Here is a 19,208-nt window from a genome sequence, read left to right on the forward strand (position 1 = left end):
GAGTGAGCCCTCGGGGGAACAGTGACTGCAGCGGTGCAGCTGTCAAAGCTTTTTTGTCGTTATACATGATGAATCATCATTATCTTATAATGTGGTGGATGGAAAATAAAGTCACACAAACTTGGAGAAGCAGACTCAGACTTTTTACTCTGATGGATTTTCTTCTGGCACGTAATTGCCTTGTTGTCTCTTTCCAAATGTATTCTCTGCCAGGCAGCATTGATTGAGGTACTCACAGATTAATGTGTCACTCCCTAATTTTCTTTTTACTTCAGGTCTCTCTTTCACCGTGTCAACATAGTAAATAAGATACTTGTTTTTCCACAGGCCAACTGAGCATTAACTTGTTTGTATATGCATAACATTTGTCAAGCTTCAGCCTTTATCCATGCACAAGTTCAGATTCTCTATCAGTTTGACAACACCGCCACCTGGTGGTCAATATGAGAACTACAGCCAGAAATGCGACACTCAAAGAGAACAAAACCAGATTATTTTCTTACTTTTACTTTTTATTTATTCAACTGTTTTTCTCCTGAGACTTGTCTGTCTTCTCTTCCAAATTCCTTTACCATTCATATATTCCAAAATGCATACTTAAATATTTTCAAACATATGTAGAGTAATTGAATTGACTCATTTATACCTCTATGCTCTTTCCATAAAGATAACAGCAACTCCATATTAAGATTATTTATTTATTTTCCCTCTGTGCTGCAGGCGATTTTAACTGGCTGACTGTAGCCACTGGAGTCGTGGACTGCTACTACAATGTCACAGATCTGCCACTAGGGGGCACTTTCAGGTTCAGAGTCGCCTGTACCAACAAGGCGGGACAGGGGCCCCACAGCAACTGCTCCGCTCCTGTCAGCCTGGACTCAACAGGTACTTTAGACATGCTCAAAATGTGAACTACTGCACGTGGTGAAGGGAAGTAGTGCTGCACTGTGTTGTCGGTTTAAATATATGGACCAGGAAGGCATCAATTACAACATGGTGGATAAAAGCAGTAATTAAAGCTTGTATTTCTGTTTCCACAGCTGGAGGAGCTTCTCCTCCCATGGCCGTCGTAAAGACAGTCCCAGCTCCACCTGAACCTGCTGTCCCGTCCTCAGTGACCGTGCCTCCATTAAAGCCAGTCCAGAACAATGCTCCAAGGATAGCCACCTCCACCTCCACCTCCACCTCTCCAAAAGATGCAGCCTCCCCTGCTGCTTTACCTCTTCCACTTGTTTCTCCAACCACTGAAGACGCTCCTAAAATAAGCTCCTCTCTTCTCTCTTCACCCACAGTCAAAGCACCTCCACCCTTTGTCCTCCCCAAACCCCAGAGTCCAGTAAACGTGGTGTCTCCTATGACCCAGAACCCACCATTATCACCACCACCCGTTCTCGTGACCCCGCCATCGACGCCAGTCAAACCAGCGTTGTCCTCTGTGCCCACATACGTCCCCACCACCACCACCACCGTCACCGCCCGTGTGACCCCGACTCCCGTCTCCTTTTCCCCACAAGTGCTCCAGGCCTCCAGCCTGAGCCCCATTGCTGACGGGCTCGGTACCCCCACCAGAGGAACCCCATCAGGACGCACTACGCCCTCCACTGCTCTACGACAGGGGGTTCCACAGAAACCGTACACTTTCCTGGATGAGAAATCCAGGTGAGACAGAAACTGACCTGTAAAAAAACCAGAAAGGCTTTAACCAAAGAAAACATCATGGTTAGACCTGTGTTTTAGGATTTTTTCAAATGTTGTTTTGGCCTGAATTGCAATATAATAGAGGCCCTAATAGGTTTATTCTTGTGGATAATTGATTGTTTTAGATTTGAACAAGTTGTGCTCTGCAGGAGGATTTTACTAACCAGATTAAATGTTGCATAGCCGACTCAAAGAGCTGCTGAAGTTAATTAATCCTTTTTTTTATGCACTGCTTTATTGCCTTTATGCACTTTCAGAGTTTCCAGCATGCTGAAACTGTTATTCTGAGGACATTTTATGGGTTTTTGTGTGAATTGCAATGTTTAAATATAACTTTAATGTCAGTACAAACATTTTGCTTTTAGGGGCTTCAGGTTGATCTCATAATAATATGGTTGAATAAGAAATAAAACTAAGAATATCTTTATAAAAATCCTAAATTGGATTACAGACCGGATGTACAAAGAACTGCCTTGACAAGATGACTCTTCTCCATCTCCCACTTTTACTGTCATAGGTTGATATGTTTTTGTTTTTCTCCAGGGGTCGTTTTGGCGTCGTCCGAGAGTGCCGCGAGAACACAACAGGCAAAATCTACATGGCGAAAATAATATCCTACAACCAGGAGAACAAGAAGGACGTCCTGAAGGAGTACGAGATCCTGAAATCCCTTCACAATGAAAAGGTCATGGCTCTGCACGAGGCCTACATCACGCCGCACTACTTGGTGCTGGTGGCGGAGTACTGCACCGGCAAAGAGCTGCTGTACAGCCTCATAGACAGGTAGGAGGACGGAGACGACACCTCATACTGAGAGACACAGACTCAAACAGACTTTCATAACGGGGGGCGAGAAACAAGACCTTTACTTCTTAGATTCACTCGATTAGAAGTCAAAGTTGCCAACAACAACAACCTCCTTTTGCTCCGGACAGGTTCCGTTACTCCGAGGACGACGTGACGGGTTACCTGGTCCAGATCCTTCAGGGGGTGGAGTACCTCCACAACCGCCGCGTCCTCCACCTGGACCTCAAGCCCGACAACATCATGGTGACCAACCTCAACGCCGTCAAGATCGTGGACTTAGGAAGCGCTCAGAGCTTCAACCCCCTCAGCCTCAAACACCGGGACTCAGGAGCAGGAACGCTGGAGTACATGGGTGAGGACGAGAGCGTCTCCTGACCTCTCTGAAGTTCAGATATTGTTTTATTGCCTCTGACGCCAATAATTGAAGCTTTCTATGCACTTTTAATGTCCCATGGATCCACTTTTCGGTGCATAACATTTCTAAATGTTCATCCTCTTGACAAAAGCTCCTGAGATGGTAAAAGGTGAAGTGGTTGGTCCTCCTGCTGATATTTGGACTGTTGGAGTTGTCACCTACGTTATGTAAGTGAGACGTCTCTTTCACTTATTTTTATTTCATTCATTACTTAAGACCAGTATCTGTGGAATTTATTTTCAGTACAGCTGATAAAACAATGTGGACATATTGAATACATTTGAAGAATTCCCAAAACATACATTTTATTTAGAAAAAACATATTTATTAGTTAACATTAAAGACAAGAAAATGCTTTTTTAATGTTTTCTTGATGCGTCTTATAATGTGTCAAGAGCTCAATCTATTAATAAATAATTGTATAACTTGTTAAAGAAGGTGCCACATTTTGGGATTATCCGTCTCATCGTTGCGTTTCCTGTCCCTCCCTCCAGGCTCAGTGGTCGACTGCCCTTTGAGGATAGAGACCCTCTACAAGTGGAATCCAAAATCCTGATGGCGAAGTTTGACCCGACTAAACTTTACCCAAATGTGTCCCAAAGTGCCTCCGCCTTTCTCAAGAAGATGTTGAGCAGTTACCCATGGTGAGAGTCAACAAAATGGGATTCTACACTTCCTGTATTGAAAAATATAAATTGTAACCTTCTGTGTATTTCTGTGTGTATTCTCAGGGCTCGTCCGACTACACGAGACTGCTTTGCACAGGCCTGGCTGCAGGACTCCTACCTGATGAAGCTGAGGAGACAGACTCTCACCTTCACCTCCGGCCGGCTCAAAGAGTTCCTGGTTGAGCAACAGTGCCGTCGCACAGAGGGCGCCACCAAGCACAGGGTGATGCTGCGCTCCTACCAGAGCGCCCCGACGCCCGGGACCGCTCCACATGTTCCCAGCCCGAAGTGAGAGGATGGTGAAAACGCAGCAACACACACATGAGTTTGCAGGGTTGGATCTGTCAGATCACACCTCTGTGAACCACCGCTGCATTAAAACATGTCAGCCCGACTAGAAGGGCAGAGGTCAGGGCACGGAGGACGAGCAGACCGCTGGATAAAACTTTAATATCCACAGAAAAGACAGGAGTCTACGTTTTATTTTGGGAGACTTCAACATTCAACGCTGAAGGGATTCTGAGATGAAACTAAACAAAAAGAGGAGACCTCCGTGACATGTTTATTGAAGTGAAGACGTTCAGAACTGCTCAGAAACTGTCCATCCTTTAAAAAGGACACAGGATGTTCTTTGATTTTCTTTGATTGCACAATTTCTCCGTCACCTTGTGTATTCTGAAAAGTGCACATTAATATTTGGCCTCCACTCTGCACGATCAACCTGGAACATGCGTATCATTAGCTTTTCTGTCACTAGATTTACTAGAAAACAACTCATGTGAATGTACCATGATTTAAGCTGCTAATTTATTTTTTTTGCATTTAATTACACATTTTAAAACTCAAAACCAAAAATATTATTTTTTTTCTTGAAATTGTTTACTTTTTACATGTTAATTTATTTGCATGTGTGTGTGTGTGTGTGTGTGTGTGTGTGTGTGTGTGTGTGTGCGTGCGAGAGCATTTTTTGAATCACTTTTTGAATTCTCATTGAGGCAAAAAAAAAAGGTTAAAAATAAGGAGCGTCTTTGTGATTGATGTTCAGATTCACACCGTTAAAATGAACTATTTTAGGGTGAGCTAGACATTTTTGGTACAACTTCTTTGTTCTGTGGTTGAAACTGAACTCTGTAATAAATGAAAAGCAGTCTGTAATGTAGATTTTACATTAACAGTGGTAAATAGCTGTGGTTTCTCAGTATTGCCCATCGGTTGGTCAGGTTGCTTAAATCATGATCACCCAGTCAGTGCCTAAATCGGATTGATATCCAAAATACTTCTCTTGTAAATGTGTCTCCATTGGTAATAATTCACAATTGATGAATTCTTTGAACAAAGCAAACATTTGATTGCAATATTTAGACTTCACATCAACACAGATGTATTTAGATTCTTACATACATGCATACATACAGTACACACAGTCCTTGTAATAATAGAACGTCTTGTGTATTGCTCTTATCACAGTGTTCCTTTTTTGTATGAATTTGGACGTTTGAAGATTTATAAATGTACCAATTTGCGGTGTTTATATGTGGGGAAAAAAGTTGAAGATGTTTTTATGAGAAGGTATGTAATAAACTATTGATACAATTGGGAAAAGTAACTTGCTTTTAAGCTCTGTTGAATACAGTTTTGGACTCGGGTTTCCGAATTTCTCCTGAATGCTTGAGTACTTTGATGGGATTTATATGCATTTATGCACTTTTACACTTGAACACTATTATATAGTCTCTTCTTGTGTACAAAACTTTTTTATTTTTTGCTGTGGATCCCCGCAAAACCTCAAGACTCCTGCACGGTATGGAAACCTCTTATCACAGCCAATATGGCTGGAGCAGTTTATTCAAACTCTTGAGTGTTTACTCCTATAATTTGCTTTCAAAAAGTCCAAACAATGCCAGTAGCCTCAATCCATTCCAGTGTACCGGTTCCAGGACGCTACTATTGTTAAATCCGGCTCTCTGTCATGCTTTACAGGCAGGCACACTTACAGAGCCAGCATTACAATTAATTCAATTTAAAAAAAGGAGAAAGGTGAGATGTAGAGCTGGCGGAATAAAAGATAAGTTTGCAACAATAATATTCCTATTTATAGTTTGTGTCCTAACAGTATAAGGTTGTGCAATATCACTGTTTACCGTGACACAATAGAAATGGCATCAGACATGTTGCAATTTAATATATCTGATTGTGTAGCATTAACATCAGAGACAAAGTTGCAAATCAATAAGCAGTACTGCTTTCTGGCAATGTTGCAAGTTTATTGCATATATGATTTTATCCATATTGCCCATTCTTGATACAAAAATTAAAGTGCATGACTCAATGCAAAAGAACAAAGGTGAAAACTGTGAAAAGGATGTTTGTGTATCCTTCCTGCACCAAACGACAACCTTTTTCTGCAAAGAAAACACCACAATAGGGAAGGAAAAACATCCCAATTCTTATTATATTCCTTTATTGATCCCCATGGGGGAATTCAAGTGTTGCAGCAGCTCAACTACACAGACAATAAATACACATACTATACAACTACACAGACAATAAATACACATACTATACAACTACACAGACAATAAATACACATACTATACAACTACACAGACAATAAATACACATACTATACAACTACACAGACAATAAATACACATACTATACAACTACACAGACACAGACAATAAATACACATACTATACAACTACACATACACAGACAATAAATACACATACTATACAACTACACAGACAATAAATACACATACTATACAACTACACATACACAGACAATAAATACACATACTATACAACTACACAGACAATAAATACACATACTATACAACTACACAGACAATAAATACACATACTATACAACTACACAGACAATAAATACACATACTATACAACTACACAGACAATAAATACACATACTATACAACTACACAGACAATAAATACACATACTATACAACTACACAGACACAGACAATAAATACACATACTATACAACAAAATAAAAAATAGAACAGGAATAAAAACGTACAGTATATCCACATTTTCTAAGACAAAATATGACAAATAAAGGCAAAATATTTGCACAAAACCTCTTTAATTTACAAACTATGAGACCCAAACTACAATAAAACAGCAATATCTTCCAAAACAGTCAATTTTAACCCTGCTAAAAAAAAAAAAAAAGCACTTGTGCGACGGTCCCTGACTCCGGGCAGTTTCAAGGGAACCCAAACTGGGCGTTTCTTTACTGCTACTTCAAAAAAAAAGAAAAAAAAAAAGTTTTCACTAATATTAACCATTACACAAGCACTAAAGTAGTGCGCAGCCAGATAAACACACATGCACCGGGCTACTTTAGAGTAACTTTGTAGCAGACTACTTCAAGGGACCGCAGCCAAACTCTCAGACCCCAGAAGAAGGAGTGTCTCTCTCGGCCTCTCCTCTCCTCTCTACTGCGCCACTTTAAGTCAAATGGGACGCCTTGAAACCTCCATGTTTGTATCTTGAAATTTGCCAGAAGAGTTGTGAGCACCATATTGAATCAAAGTTGCAATCTCCTTTACTTATGTTGGACAAAGTTGCAGACTTCCAAGCTTTGGGGACGGCTTCCTGCGTGGAGTGGCCGAGCAGTGAGGCTGCTTTGTTGCGATGCTTTCCGGGCCGCTGCGGCTTGGTGTTTGTTCATGTTGAGTTTCTTTTTTTAATGCACAATCTGTAAGTTTAAAAGTGTGAGATCAGCACTCTGGACCAGACCTTGCATGTGATGGACAACCCGTCCTCAATAATCACCCAAGTCAGCCGGGATGAAGAGGGCACTAAAGGAGAGAGGGGTAAGTCTTTTATTGTTTTGTTTAAAAAAAAAAAAACCAAAAAAAAAAAAAAAAAAAAAGAAAAAGTTTTGCAGCTCAGTGAGTCAGAGTTCACTCACAGTGATCTGCTCTGCAAAAACAACCTCTGCACACTAACAAACACAACAAAGTGGAGTGAGAAGCAGTAAAGCTGTCACAGTTCCTCTCTTTGCATAGATTATGGCTGAGGCCCTTCAGCCTGTGATGAAAGTTAAGGAAATGACGTACCAATGCTTTCATTAAGGCAGCTTTAATGTTGTAATTAAAGCACACAGCCACTACAACCCACACTAGTGTATTCTAGTGTGTGATACTGTGTTTTCATATCCTCATATCTCTTCTATCTCACTGTCATGGCTCTTGAGGGATGTTTATTCTACAACAGTGGCCCTCTGTTTCCCTCCTAACTTAATGACTGTTCTGTGAAATTGTGATTTTTTTTTCCCCCTCGATGCACCACTAACTTTATCAGTGATGTGCTCACCAGTTTGCACTTGCCAAAACCAGTGAGGTGATGTAAATGCAGGTTACTGAGTAATCTTGGTGACCTGTCAGTCATCATCCCTGAGAAAGAGGGCCAATGTCTGGTGTCACGTTCACATCTGAGTCGTTCCTGGAGTTAAACACTTCCTATTGCATGCGTACGGTGCAGACAAAGATGTCAGAGGCGTGTGATCAGTGGCTGAAACGTCAAGCCGGGGCCTTCCTGTGAATGTGTAGTAGTGTAATCTTTTACATAACCTTGTCCTCACACATGCTTCCTCACTGTGGCAAACAGCATGTTTACTCTGTCCCGCCTAAAGCCATTCAGACATCATGGTCACCGGATAGCTTGTTAGCTTTTCAAATCCTAAGAACTCTTTTAGTTTCAGTTTCTCTGCAGTTTAGAGGATCTTTACAGTTCTTGTTCCTCACTGAGAAACACACCGTGCCTCCAAAAACCACAAAAGTACTGAGGCTGTAGTGTCAGCTCTGTGGTTTAAAGGGTTATAAATTGGCACGGAAGTCAAACTTTAGATTAAATGTAGGCCTACAGTTGTAAAGAAAAAAAAGAAAATAAGTCTACAAATGAATTACATGTCATGCCAGGCCATCTTTGATGTGGTAAGTGAATGTTTCACAACTTCTCAAGGTGTTGCCTAATAAGCTGACAGTCATTTGAGATCTTTACGACTGATTATGGCTGTTTTTAAATGCATCTTTTTTTATAAACAAGCGGTGTTGAAATCCAACAATTCCTTTTATAATCCTTTTGGAATGCAATCCATTAATGACAGAACACAAAACTATTCTGCGCTCTTATTTACATGATAACCTGACTAGACAACTATAACTGCATTGCAAGTTAATGTGAATTTTGGGGCCAGAAAAAGTGTGATGGTCACTGTTGTTACTAGACGGCTACCTTTTCAGATTTGTTTTACTAATTAGATTATCTTGGTCTCATTGTCTCAGAGTGATAAATAAGAGAGAGAGAGAGAATGCAAAAATACTTGCACAATCACGGGTTAGCCTTTGGTTTGTTTGTTATTTGCCACCCATCTATAAAAGGGCAGTACTATTCTGTTTGCTCTCAGGTCAATTCCTCATTTACCACTAATGATAGTGTTGGCGTCTGTAAGCAGGCCTCAAACCCTGCTGGTGCATGCTCACACATCAGCCTGTCAGTCAAAGAACAGGAGATCAGCTTCTTATTCATCAGAGGCCATCTGAACGATAAGTCTGCATGAAACTGTTCCTTCTCTGCTCACTTTCTTTAAAAAATATTCTTTAAAAAGTCTAATGACTTCACTCACAGATCTAAAAAAAAGTTTCATTATTCTGTTTTATTGGAGAGTTTTATTACAACATGAAAGTCTTTGATTCACAGAAGTAAGACCTTTAAGAATAGTTGAATTCTTGTCACTGACAAATTAAAAAAGCTAAATCAGCTAAATCAATACAGTGTTTTCAATACGTTAGAGATCATAGCAGCCAAAGATAAAGGGCCCGCTCCACAATGTGACTAAAGTTCAGCTCTCAAGAGAGGCGGCGATTATTAAAAGTGTGAGCGTCAATTACAGGAAGTTATTCACACTGTCTGACTTCCAAATGGATCCAGATCATAAACATGATCTAATAGAGGCAAATAATCTAATCACGAGTGCATGGAGTGTGAATTATTCTGCACTGATGTCACACAGTGATAACGCAGCATTTTGAATTATTCATTTTCAGTAAGTCACGAAACAGGAGATAACATGTTGAGGGAGGCTTCTCTGTTTCAGGAATTAGGTTTTTGTTCCAAGCAGAGCTGCATTGAATCATCTGGTGTTTTTATAAATGACAAATTAGACTTCATCTTAAGCCGATACATGCTTTTCTTTTGGCCTTACAGAAGTGTTAACATCGGTCTAGTTAAGATGAAAAGCAGCTTGAAATGAAATGTTTTTGCCCTGAGCAGATTTTAAAGACGTTACCCACAAATATACATCAGAGGGTTGTTTCATCCTGGTTTGAAGCCAGATGTGTCGGAGGCCTGTTGAAAACCACCAACTTAAAAAAACTGCAAAATTAGCTGCTACTTCTTAAACAACTGTGTATCTATGGCACTATTATTTGTTGAATTGGGACAATGTATATATTAATTAAAAAGAATTCTAGCATTGTACCCTTTTTAAACGATTGTCTGCCTTAGACGTAGATGAGATCATGGTAAGAATCCAGAAGTTTGATGCACTTTAACGACACTAACACTGAAGATGGGTGCTGTGTTTTTCACTGTATGGCACATTGCACTGTTAAATGTAATAACCTTTATTGTTGCTTTGGTGCAAGTGTTAAAAACATCAAATTAAATGGCAAAAATAGAGTAAATTTGAAATAGATCTGAGAAAGTTTGAGAAATACAGATTACCTCAAGACTAAATAACTCAAAGCTTTAGTGTGAAGGTCAGCATCTGGAAACATGTGATCGTAGTGTTTGGAAATGCTCACATGATTGATCACCGACTTTGTTGATGATTGTTTCATTATAGTTTCAAGCAAAGATTCCAAGTTTAGTTTGGTTCCAGCTTCTAAAACGTGAGGATTTGCTGCCTGATGATGACATTAATAAAATGAATGGATAGTGAATGGATCAATCAAGAAAATAACCATAAACAATAGTTGTGGCCCTAAAAAATGTGGAATAATTTGTGAGCAGAAGTGTAATTCTTTACAGTGCATGTGACCTGCATTCAAAACCTTTTATTTTTATTTTTATTTTAATTTTTTAAGAATGACACAATGAACATTGTTTATGCTGCTATGGAATGAAATGAGCTGAAAGTTCCCGTTTACTGAGGCCGTAAATACAGTGCAGACTCTCCGTCGTCTTCATAATGCCCCTTTTTCTGACTTTGAGCTCGCTCTGTGTTGTGCGGTCAGCGCTTAGTTATTCATTTCTATTCTGGTAAGGAAGAACATGAATATTGAAGCTAACGCAGACTAGAGGGAGCAAATGAGGACGAGGGAGCGAAGGCTGGAAGTTCTATGGACACGAGGGAGGGAGTGAGGGCACAAGGGAGTGAAAAGGGAAAGAAAGCATTGAATAGCATAATTAATGAGGACATGAGGGAGTAAATAAGGTCATTAGGCACTGAGTAAGATTAATTTCACAGCTAAGATGTGACAAATTTACAAATCATCTGTTGCTTAAATTCTTAGTTTTGTTGGTAAATGGAGAATAATCTGCCATAAATTAAGATTACCTTCTCTTATTTGAGCATAAATGTCTGTTTTAATTCATAAATTGACGTGAATGAATTGAACACCTGCCTATAAACGAGCTAAAGCATAAACTAAATGAATAGTATGACAAGGCTGCTCCTGCTACACTGAAACACGATGGCAAGCGGCTTCCTCCGCTGATATCCGTCTGTTTCCTCTTCCTGTTTTGGCCCGAGCTCCTCAAAGGCCGACGGAGGGTCAGACGGAGTTTGAATCCACAAATGGAGTAGGAGGGAATGAAAGAGGGGCGAGAGAGATGCACAACAGAGGTTTGTGTGTTGGTAACACAGTCACGTCCGGACTCACAGAGAGAGGGAGCATGGAGCATAAAGAGGCCGAAACAAAGTGTAATGCGAGACAGAAAAGTGTGGAGGAGAGTTAGTGAGAGATTTATGGGACACGGAAATGGACCAAGTGGAGTTTTGGTCCATTTCCGTGGGAAACCCAAAAGCAGTTTTTCTAACTAAATCAACTGAACAAAGTCAAACCTAAATCCCTGATCCCACGTTAAAGCGTCTTCCTCTGAGACGTTATCACTGTCAGCCTGTTAACCTGCTGACCTTTCAGGATAAAGACATAAGGGTAAAGTCGTTGCCATAAAAATAAAAAATTTTAAAATCCAATTAAAGAGGAGAACATTTCTTTTGCTTTATACCTGTTGAGCTGTTCAGGTGCACAGTTCCTCCTAGGTCACGCCACAGTGAGTTTCAGAGATGAATGTGTGAAACTAAACCTCATTCACTTATATTATGTAATTTAGATAAACGTCCAGAGGCTGAGAAATCTATGTCTGATGCTTTGAGTCGTACGCGTTCAGCACCGTACTGTACCTTAGCTTTTACGTAATCTAGATGCTTTAAATCTGCTTTTACAGGTGTTGTTGTTTGAAAGAATTAATAAAAAACAAATGTCTTAATTTGTACCTTAACAACCCACTTTGGTTTGAATAAGAGCAGCTTGTTTGCATAGTAATTTCATTTTAAGTTTCGTGAGTGTACGTGCATTTTATTGTTTTAAACAGCTGTCAATGGGTAACTTTTATTTTGTAGACCGGTCTCACTTCCTGTTAACTGTTGTGTACAGTGTTTATCATTATTTCTGTTGTGGTTACATTATATGCAAACTTTAAAAAGGCATATCTTGATTTCTAAAAAAAAGGAATAGAAGATAACATTGTAACGAGCAGAGGACTTATCATGTTTTGTGCGTTGTGCTAAATTCTGACGTCGGTTTTTATGAATTCCCCGTCCTCATGATGTGCTTATGATGCCTTTAGTGCGCTGTTAAAGTGCTGAAGGTTCATTGGTGATGTTTGGGGCTGTTTGCTGCTGACATCGGAGCGTTACGCAACAGCTCCTGGCAGAGACGTGCGTCTCCAGGAGGGTTTGTGCACATGACTAAAGTATGAGGGAAGCTGCTGGATGTTCTCTGTACCGTCGTCATACATTCACATTCCTCAGTGTGAGAGTTATTATACCAAAAATACAGTTATCATAGCTTCATTTTTTTTTTTTTTTAAAGCAAGAAATCATGGCAGGATTTATGTCAGAGTTTCAAGAGTTTGCTGCTGATTGTTAAGGTTTTTTTTTACCTTAACTTTTTACATTTTAAATAATAAATAACTCTTTTAATCTATAAATTGCAACAAATTCAATCAGCTCTAGCTTCTGAAATGAGAGGATTTGCTATTTTTGATCATATGTGATCACAAACTGCATATCTTTGGGTTTTGCTTGAATACAACAATGAATTTGAAGATGCATCCTCATAGTTATCCTAATAACAAGGTTTTGGAGAAGCAACATGTGCGAGGTATTCCCAAAGAGAATGCAGCTTGGTGATCTTCTTCTTCTTCTTCTTCTTCTTCTTCTTCTTCTTCTTCTTCTTCTTCTTCTTCTTCTTCTTCCTCTTCCTCTGCAGGTTCCTCGCCCTCTCTGTCCTCCAAGAAGCCCCGGAGTGGAGGCCTGTTCTCCAGCCTCTTCTGCTGCCTGTGTCGGGACCAGCCAGAACCCCCGCCCGTCAACAACAACGCCCCTCTGCTGGTGGAAGAGAACGGAACCGTCTCCAAGGTGTGTTTACCTCCGTCTGACCGGTTGCATTTTTGTCCTGTTTTGACATCACTGGAAAGATAACAATCTGTGTTAAACAGGTCAGGGGAAAAAAAAGATTTATCTGCTTTTGTCATCTCTCAAATACTGTTTATATATTTCCTATTGCTGTATTTTGCTTTGTCCTGGTTCAAATGCATATTGTGTGTGTTTCTTTTAGATCCAGGTGAAGCCACTGCTGCCTCCAGTGAAGTCTAAAGACTCTGGAAAGATCTGTGTGGTTATAGATCTGGACGAGACGTTAGTTCACAGCTCCTTCAAGGTGAGGAGAAAATATTGTTTCTTTTATTACAAACGGATGTGTGCAAGTCCAGCAGAGCGTGTACATCCTGCAGGAAAGTTATGATTTTGGGCTGTAAAGCACAAAGTCACAGCCTGTGATCACATTACGTCATGAGATGGGGATGTTGGGTAATTTAAACAATCTACAGTTCCACATCTGGTTGTTGTTTGCTCTGACGGTGACACTTCTGTCATCGCTGGCAAAATGCTAAACGATCTGGTTCCCAAACCCAAATAAACAGTCACACTGCTCCACGTACACACACACACACACACACACACACACACACACACACACACACACACACACACACACACACACACTACACACTACACACTGCAGACTGTTTGTCTCTACCTGCATCTGTCCTGCAGTAATACCGCATACTTTATGCTGTAAGAGACGGTGATTTGTATTCCGTTAAACAAACCTGTCTCCTTTCCTTGAAGTAAACAGACTTGTGATCTGATGTTGTCGTTCAGCCGTGCCTGCACTATGAAAAAACTTCAATCTTCTGTCTCGTTAATGTAGAGATCTGTATCTGTTTCTGTCATCTAAACAGCCTGTGAACAATGCAGACTTCATCATTCCTGTTGAAATAGATGGAACAGTACACCAGGTAATGTTGGCACCATAACTGTCCATCCTGTAACCCGCCGCCATGTGCCGTCCTCTGACATGACAGCGCCTCGCCGTCCTTGCGGTTGTGTGATAGCAGGGCTCTCCAGCTCTAAATTGCTGAGTGTAGTAGGTGCTGTCTGCGTTCAAGGGATCTGGAGACGGATGACATACCGTGGGTCTGGGCCTGATTCAAGTAATCCAGGATAGGTTTGTTCAGACAAGCACAGCCTATTCCGGATGACTTGGTTCAGGAACGCTACCCTCAGCGGCCGACACCGCAGAAGGAAGAAAACTGGAGGAACTTCAAGGAAACATGTTCTCGGTTTTACTTTTTGAGCCAAATGCTTGTCTGTCTGTGATCTATACGAGTATATTTAGTTTCGAATGCAAGTCATGAATGCCTGAGCTTGAAATGCATTGAATTTGCATGCTTGTTCTTTGACCCCTTTGTAAACCTTTTAAACTTTACAGTCATCATTTGCACAGAATATATTAACCACAACACAAAAGCGTGGTAGTTCCTCAGGCAGTTACAGTTTGTAGAAACATGTTTTATTCTTCAAATGTAAGCTGTGTAGGAACTTGGTTTATAATTCCTGTGTTTCCCAGGTGTATGTCCTGAAGCGGCCCCACGTCGATGAGTTCCTGAAGAGAATGGGAGAGCTGTTCGAGTGCGTCCTGTTCACTGCCAGTTTAGCCAAGGTGAGGAACCAGCTGCGGCTCAGTATCAATAATGCAGAATCACATTCTTTTTTTTGTTTTGTTTTGTTAAAGTTTAGTAGCTTATTGTTTCAATCCCAGAGGGAAATTGGGTCATTGCAGGAGCTTGTGACAAAGTCAGACACAGCGGAGCAGCACTCTTAACATTTTAAATAACTGAAAATCAGAGGTAGAACATAAGAAAAAGACTTGAGGGTGTACATATTAATCACAGTAGAGCAAAAAGGGGAGACACTGAGGTGTTTAGCAGCTTTAACTGCTGACTTCCTTTGTTCATTTTCATAAGTGATTTGAAACATACGCTTACCACACATTTGTTTTGTTATCGCTGCAGTATGCAGACCCCGTCTCCGACCTCCTGGACAAGTGGGGTGCTTTCCGCTCCCGCCTGTTCCGGGAGTCCTGCGTCTTCTACCGAGGGAACTACGTCAAGGACCTGAGCCGCTTGGGTCGCGACCTTAACAAGGTCATCATCATAGACAACTCCCCTGCTTCGTACATCTTCCACCCCGATAACGCAGTGAGTATAAACACGCAGAGCATGAGAGTCATGACGTTGAAGTATTTCACGGGAACAGATCGTGAAAAAGTCCCTAAAACATTCAAGCTAGAAACTCATAGAAGTTAAAAGATAAACAATGTTGTTGTGGTTGCTGATCATTGTTGCGTCTTCATCCAGGTGCCCGTGGCCTCGTGGTTCGACGACATGTCCGACACCGAGCTGCTGGACCTCATCCCCTTCTTCGAGAGGCTGAGCAAAGTGGATAACGTCTACACGGTCCTCAAGCACCAAGGGGCCGCCAGCTAACAGCGTTCCACTTCTCATCTCAGCTCTGAACAAAACGGCGTACTAAACGGATAAACCCACCCCAGAGAAGCTCGAGCTCCAGCTCTCACTGCCCACCAGACTGCTCCACAGCTGACAGAGCCTTCACCTCCCTGGTTTTCAAACCAAGATCATGTTTGGGAGTCTTCAGTGACTTTTTTAAAAAATATGGCCTCATTACCGCCACCTGCTGGTCAAACAGAAAACTCCCTGAAATGTTTAACTTTTCTCCACATCAGCTTGATGTGGGATGAAAAGATGGATGGATGAATGATTAAGGACATTTCTGCTGAGCTTGCAGAAGTAGTCTATAGCCACAAATCCTCTGGACACAGACTGGGTACTGGACTTCTCATGGATTCATTAGTCTGGTTTTGCACAAGATGCAGGATTTGGTAAGCAAGTGGAAAGGAAATTATGGAAAGATTTACAAGCAAATGAACTTCGTCGGTCTCGTCATTGAAAGAGCAGATGGTGTATACGTACTGTATACGTACGTTTGTCACACACCCTAATTTAGTCAGTTATCACACTCATACACTCATCATTTGTCTGCAGAAAAAAAAGCATGTGATCCTTGGGTGTCATTTTACAGTTTTTAGAACGATGTGATCAGGTCATTTTTAATAATTGTGACAGTGTTATGGGTGAATCAGATTTCTTTTTTTTTTTTTTAAAGGAATCAGAAGTTGTTAAATTCAGTAATAACAAAATGATTGGACAGCACTTTACAAGTACAGTCTATAGTCCTGCCTTTCGCTGTGATGTAGAACATTATTTTAGAACAATATTTAAACTTAACTCATTTTAACAGCATTACATCATAAATGGGGATTATAATTTGGGATTCTTGATATTTACCTCTAGCATTAAAATACGTGGACAAAATGTCCTTTTACAGCAGGTAGAAATACAACTTTTTGAAATATGGGAAAATCTATGTACACAACTCTAATCCCAATTGGTATATTCCAAAAACAATGAGCCCTATTAAGTGAGACACTAATCTAAACAGACTTCCTAACTAAAAATCAAACCATCTGCACATGACAGTGAAAGAGCAGCTGCTATGTTTATCAGACGTGGATTTCCAAAGGTGGTTTAAAGATTGATGGATGGCCAAAATGCAATGCACACACGTACCGTCATGACCGGTCGACCCCGGAGACGAGAGGACCAGGATCGGCTCCTCCGGTGGGTCCTTGTTTTAAAAGCCACATACAAAACTTGAAATTTTCACAGCATTTACAGACTGTATTTGAATAGTGGGAGAAAGTTGTGTGATGCAACAAACAAACAAAAAAAAAGGCTACAGCTTGGTTTGTCAGTTTGGTTCTCATAAGCTTCAAAGTACAATGTTTTCTTTCTTTTCTTTTTTTTGGTTCCTAAGCGGTACACATAGGCTGGAAACAATTTCAGGACTTTGTAATAAAATGTGTGTCGAGGAGGGGGAGCCGCCGTGAGGACGTGAGGATGTGTGAGGTGCTGGGTCTGGTGAGCAGGCACACCTTTGAAAACAAAGTGAGATTTAAAGGAAAAATCCACCCTGAAACACTTCACCTGTGCCAATAAACAGCGAGTGGGGATTTATTTGGCACCTCTGGGTCTGTAAATGGTCTAGATGGTCTGATTCTGTTGGACTGAAACGACGTAATGTTGATGTCATTCTAATGCGGCTACGTTGCCGTTTAATTGACATTGAACATGAACCGTAAATGTCGGGCTTCCTTTTAGTGTAGTTGCTATTTCACAGAGACATTTGGAGAAATAGTCACATTACTGTTTAAAAATGCTGATTTGAGGGTGGAACTTTCCTTTAGAAACTCACATGGGTCTGTGTTGCTTGTTTAGCTCTTCGTGGTGACGTAGCAGGCCTCTGGTTATCTCCCTCATATGCGTTGACAATACCATGTGTTGACTGAAGAATGAGACCGTGGGTTTGACTAAGAGCCTCCATAGCAGGCTTGTGATGTGACTTTACCCAGAAGAGGCAGGGATGACAATTAAATCCGACATATTAAGAGCTATTGCATTATTTTTCTATGTTTTAACAAATTCCTGTCAATCAAATTAGCCTGTTTCTTTTCTGAATAATAAGTGTTTTTTTTTTTGTTTGTTTGTTTTTGCCCAGGAGTGCTACTCTGATGCGATATTCACAGTTAGTTTTGTTGTTATCATGCAAGACCTGGTCGTTTACCTCATATATTAATAAGCAATATATGAATCAGAAGCACCAGCAAATTACTAAAAAGGTAGTATCTTACTGTTGTAGACACATAGCAGGGTCATTCTTTTGATATGTGTGTTTCATGTAAGCCATCATCACATGTTTCAATTAGGTTCAGTGCCGATAACTGTTGTTTTTTTTTGTCCTTGGCAAACAGGAGTATTTATAGGAACGTTAAGTCATTTTATGAGTCATATGATTACATATAAAACAAGTGTTGTCAGTTCGGGGGCCCATTCACTGATACTGTACTTCTCACACATTCAGTAGATATGTATATTTTGTTTTGCACAGTAATAAAGCAAACAAATTTTCATTAATATATGGAATATTCATGTTACTGTACTCATGATTGAATAGATGTAACCTAATATTTTTGACCTGTTGTTTTATCATACCAAATTATATATGGACTGTATGTAATAATGCCATTTTTTTTTGTTTTCCTCCATAAATGCTAAATGAAAGATGGTCCAAGTGGTGTTTATGTGGAGCAATTCTTCTTCTTCTAAAAACGAATTTAAAAAAAAAAACATAGCATTTTTGAACGTTTTGCAAATCCTCTTGTGGTGCAAATACCTGTGTTGTTAAAATAGATGGGAGAAATTTCACTATAGTAATTTCACCAAGTAAAAGCGTCTGCTAAATGACTGTAATGTAATGTAATTAATCCAAAACATGCATTTTTTTAATGCAAATACTAAATTTGATTACCACTAATTTATCTATTCCATATCTCTAATTTAACAACCTTGCTAATAAACCCTATGCATATAATTATAATCTCAAATATTACTGCATACAGGATGTTGCAATGTCAATTAATCAATTAATGCACTACCCTTGTTTGGCCAGCAGGGGGCAGCATAGGCCGCAAACACCCTACAGTCTGCGTTAATCACCGCTAATTAGCCATCTGTGGGCTAACCTGAGCTGACTGCACAGCCAGCAACCGCGGAGCAATTGACATTTGCTTCTGGACACTTAATACATGTACGTACAATATTTATTTTATGCTTAAATCTGCACCGAAACATGAAATAAAAAAAGAAAACCTGTCGCTAGCTAACCGCTAATATGAGTAGCCCAACATAGCTAGCTGGCTAGCCTAGCGGTTCCATGCGAGCGGGTGACGTAACGTACGTAGCGTGACGTAACGTGCGTAGACGTAACGTAACGTACGTAGACGCAGAAGAATGTGTAAAGTAACCATGGTAACGTGGT

General features: G+C 40.4%; 2 protein-coding genes across 2 annotated transcripts in view; both read left to right on the top strand.

Moving 5' to 3' along the window:
• The window catches only part of spega (striated muscle enriched protein kinase a), a 42,156-nt gene extending 36,989 nt beyond the window's left edge, over positions 1 to 5,167 (top strand). Inside the window, 7 exon segments of the mRNA XM_054623833.1 lie at positions 721 to 885; positions 1,041 to 1,659; positions 2,242 to 2,481; positions 2,634 to 2,857; positions 3,012 to 3,087; positions 3,415 to 3,564; positions 3,652 to 5,167. Of these exon segments, the coding sequence (XP_054479808.1) occupies positions 721 to 885; positions 1,041 to 1,659; positions 2,242 to 2,481; positions 2,634 to 2,857; positions 3,012 to 3,087; positions 3,415 to 3,564; positions 3,652 to 3,880 (1,703 nt within the window). The 3' untranslated portion in view covers positions 3,881 to 5,167.
• Positions 5,168 to 6,831: 1,664 nt separating this feature from the next.
• On the top strand, positions 6,832 to 18,491 carry LOC129111677 (carboxy-terminal domain RNA polymerase II polypeptide A small phosphatase 1-like). The gene is made up of 7 exons (XM_054623719.1): positions 6,832 to 7,431; positions 13,120 to 13,268; positions 13,468 to 13,569; positions 14,153 to 14,209; positions 14,821 to 14,913; positions 15,266 to 15,451; positions 15,611 to 18,491. The coding sequence occupies exons 1-7, from the start codon at positions 7,365 to 7,367 to the stop codon at positions 15,737 to 15,739; spliced, it is 783 nt and encodes a 260-aa protein (XP_054479694.1). The 5' UTR covers positions 6,832 to 7,364; the 3' UTR covers positions 15,740 to 18,491.
• The last annotated feature ends 717 nt before the right edge of the window (positions 18,492 to 19,208 follow it).

The sequence above is a fragment of the Anoplopoma fimbria genome, chromosome 22 (assembly GCF_027596085.1).
Source record: "Anoplopoma fimbria isolate UVic2021 breed Golden Eagle Sablefish chromosome 22, Afim_UVic_2022, whole genome shotgun sequence".
Taxonomy (NCBI): domain Eukaryota; kingdom Metazoa; phylum Chordata; class Actinopteri; order Perciformes; family Anoplopomatidae; genus Anoplopoma; species Anoplopoma fimbria.

Coding starts and splice junctions, on each gene's coding strand:
- LOC129111677 (XM_054623719.1), top strand. CDS start 7,365: ATGGACAACCCGTCCTCAATAATCACCCAAGTCAGCCGGGATGAAGAG. Junction 7,432..13,119: donor GGGCACTAAAGGAGAGAGGG/GTAAGTCTTTTA, acceptor CTTCCTCTGCAG/GTTCCTCGCCCTCTCTGTCC. Junction 13,269..13,467: donor AGAACGGAACCGTCTCCAAG/GTGTGTTTACCT, acceptor TGTTTCTTTTAG/ATCCAGGTGAAGCCACTGCT.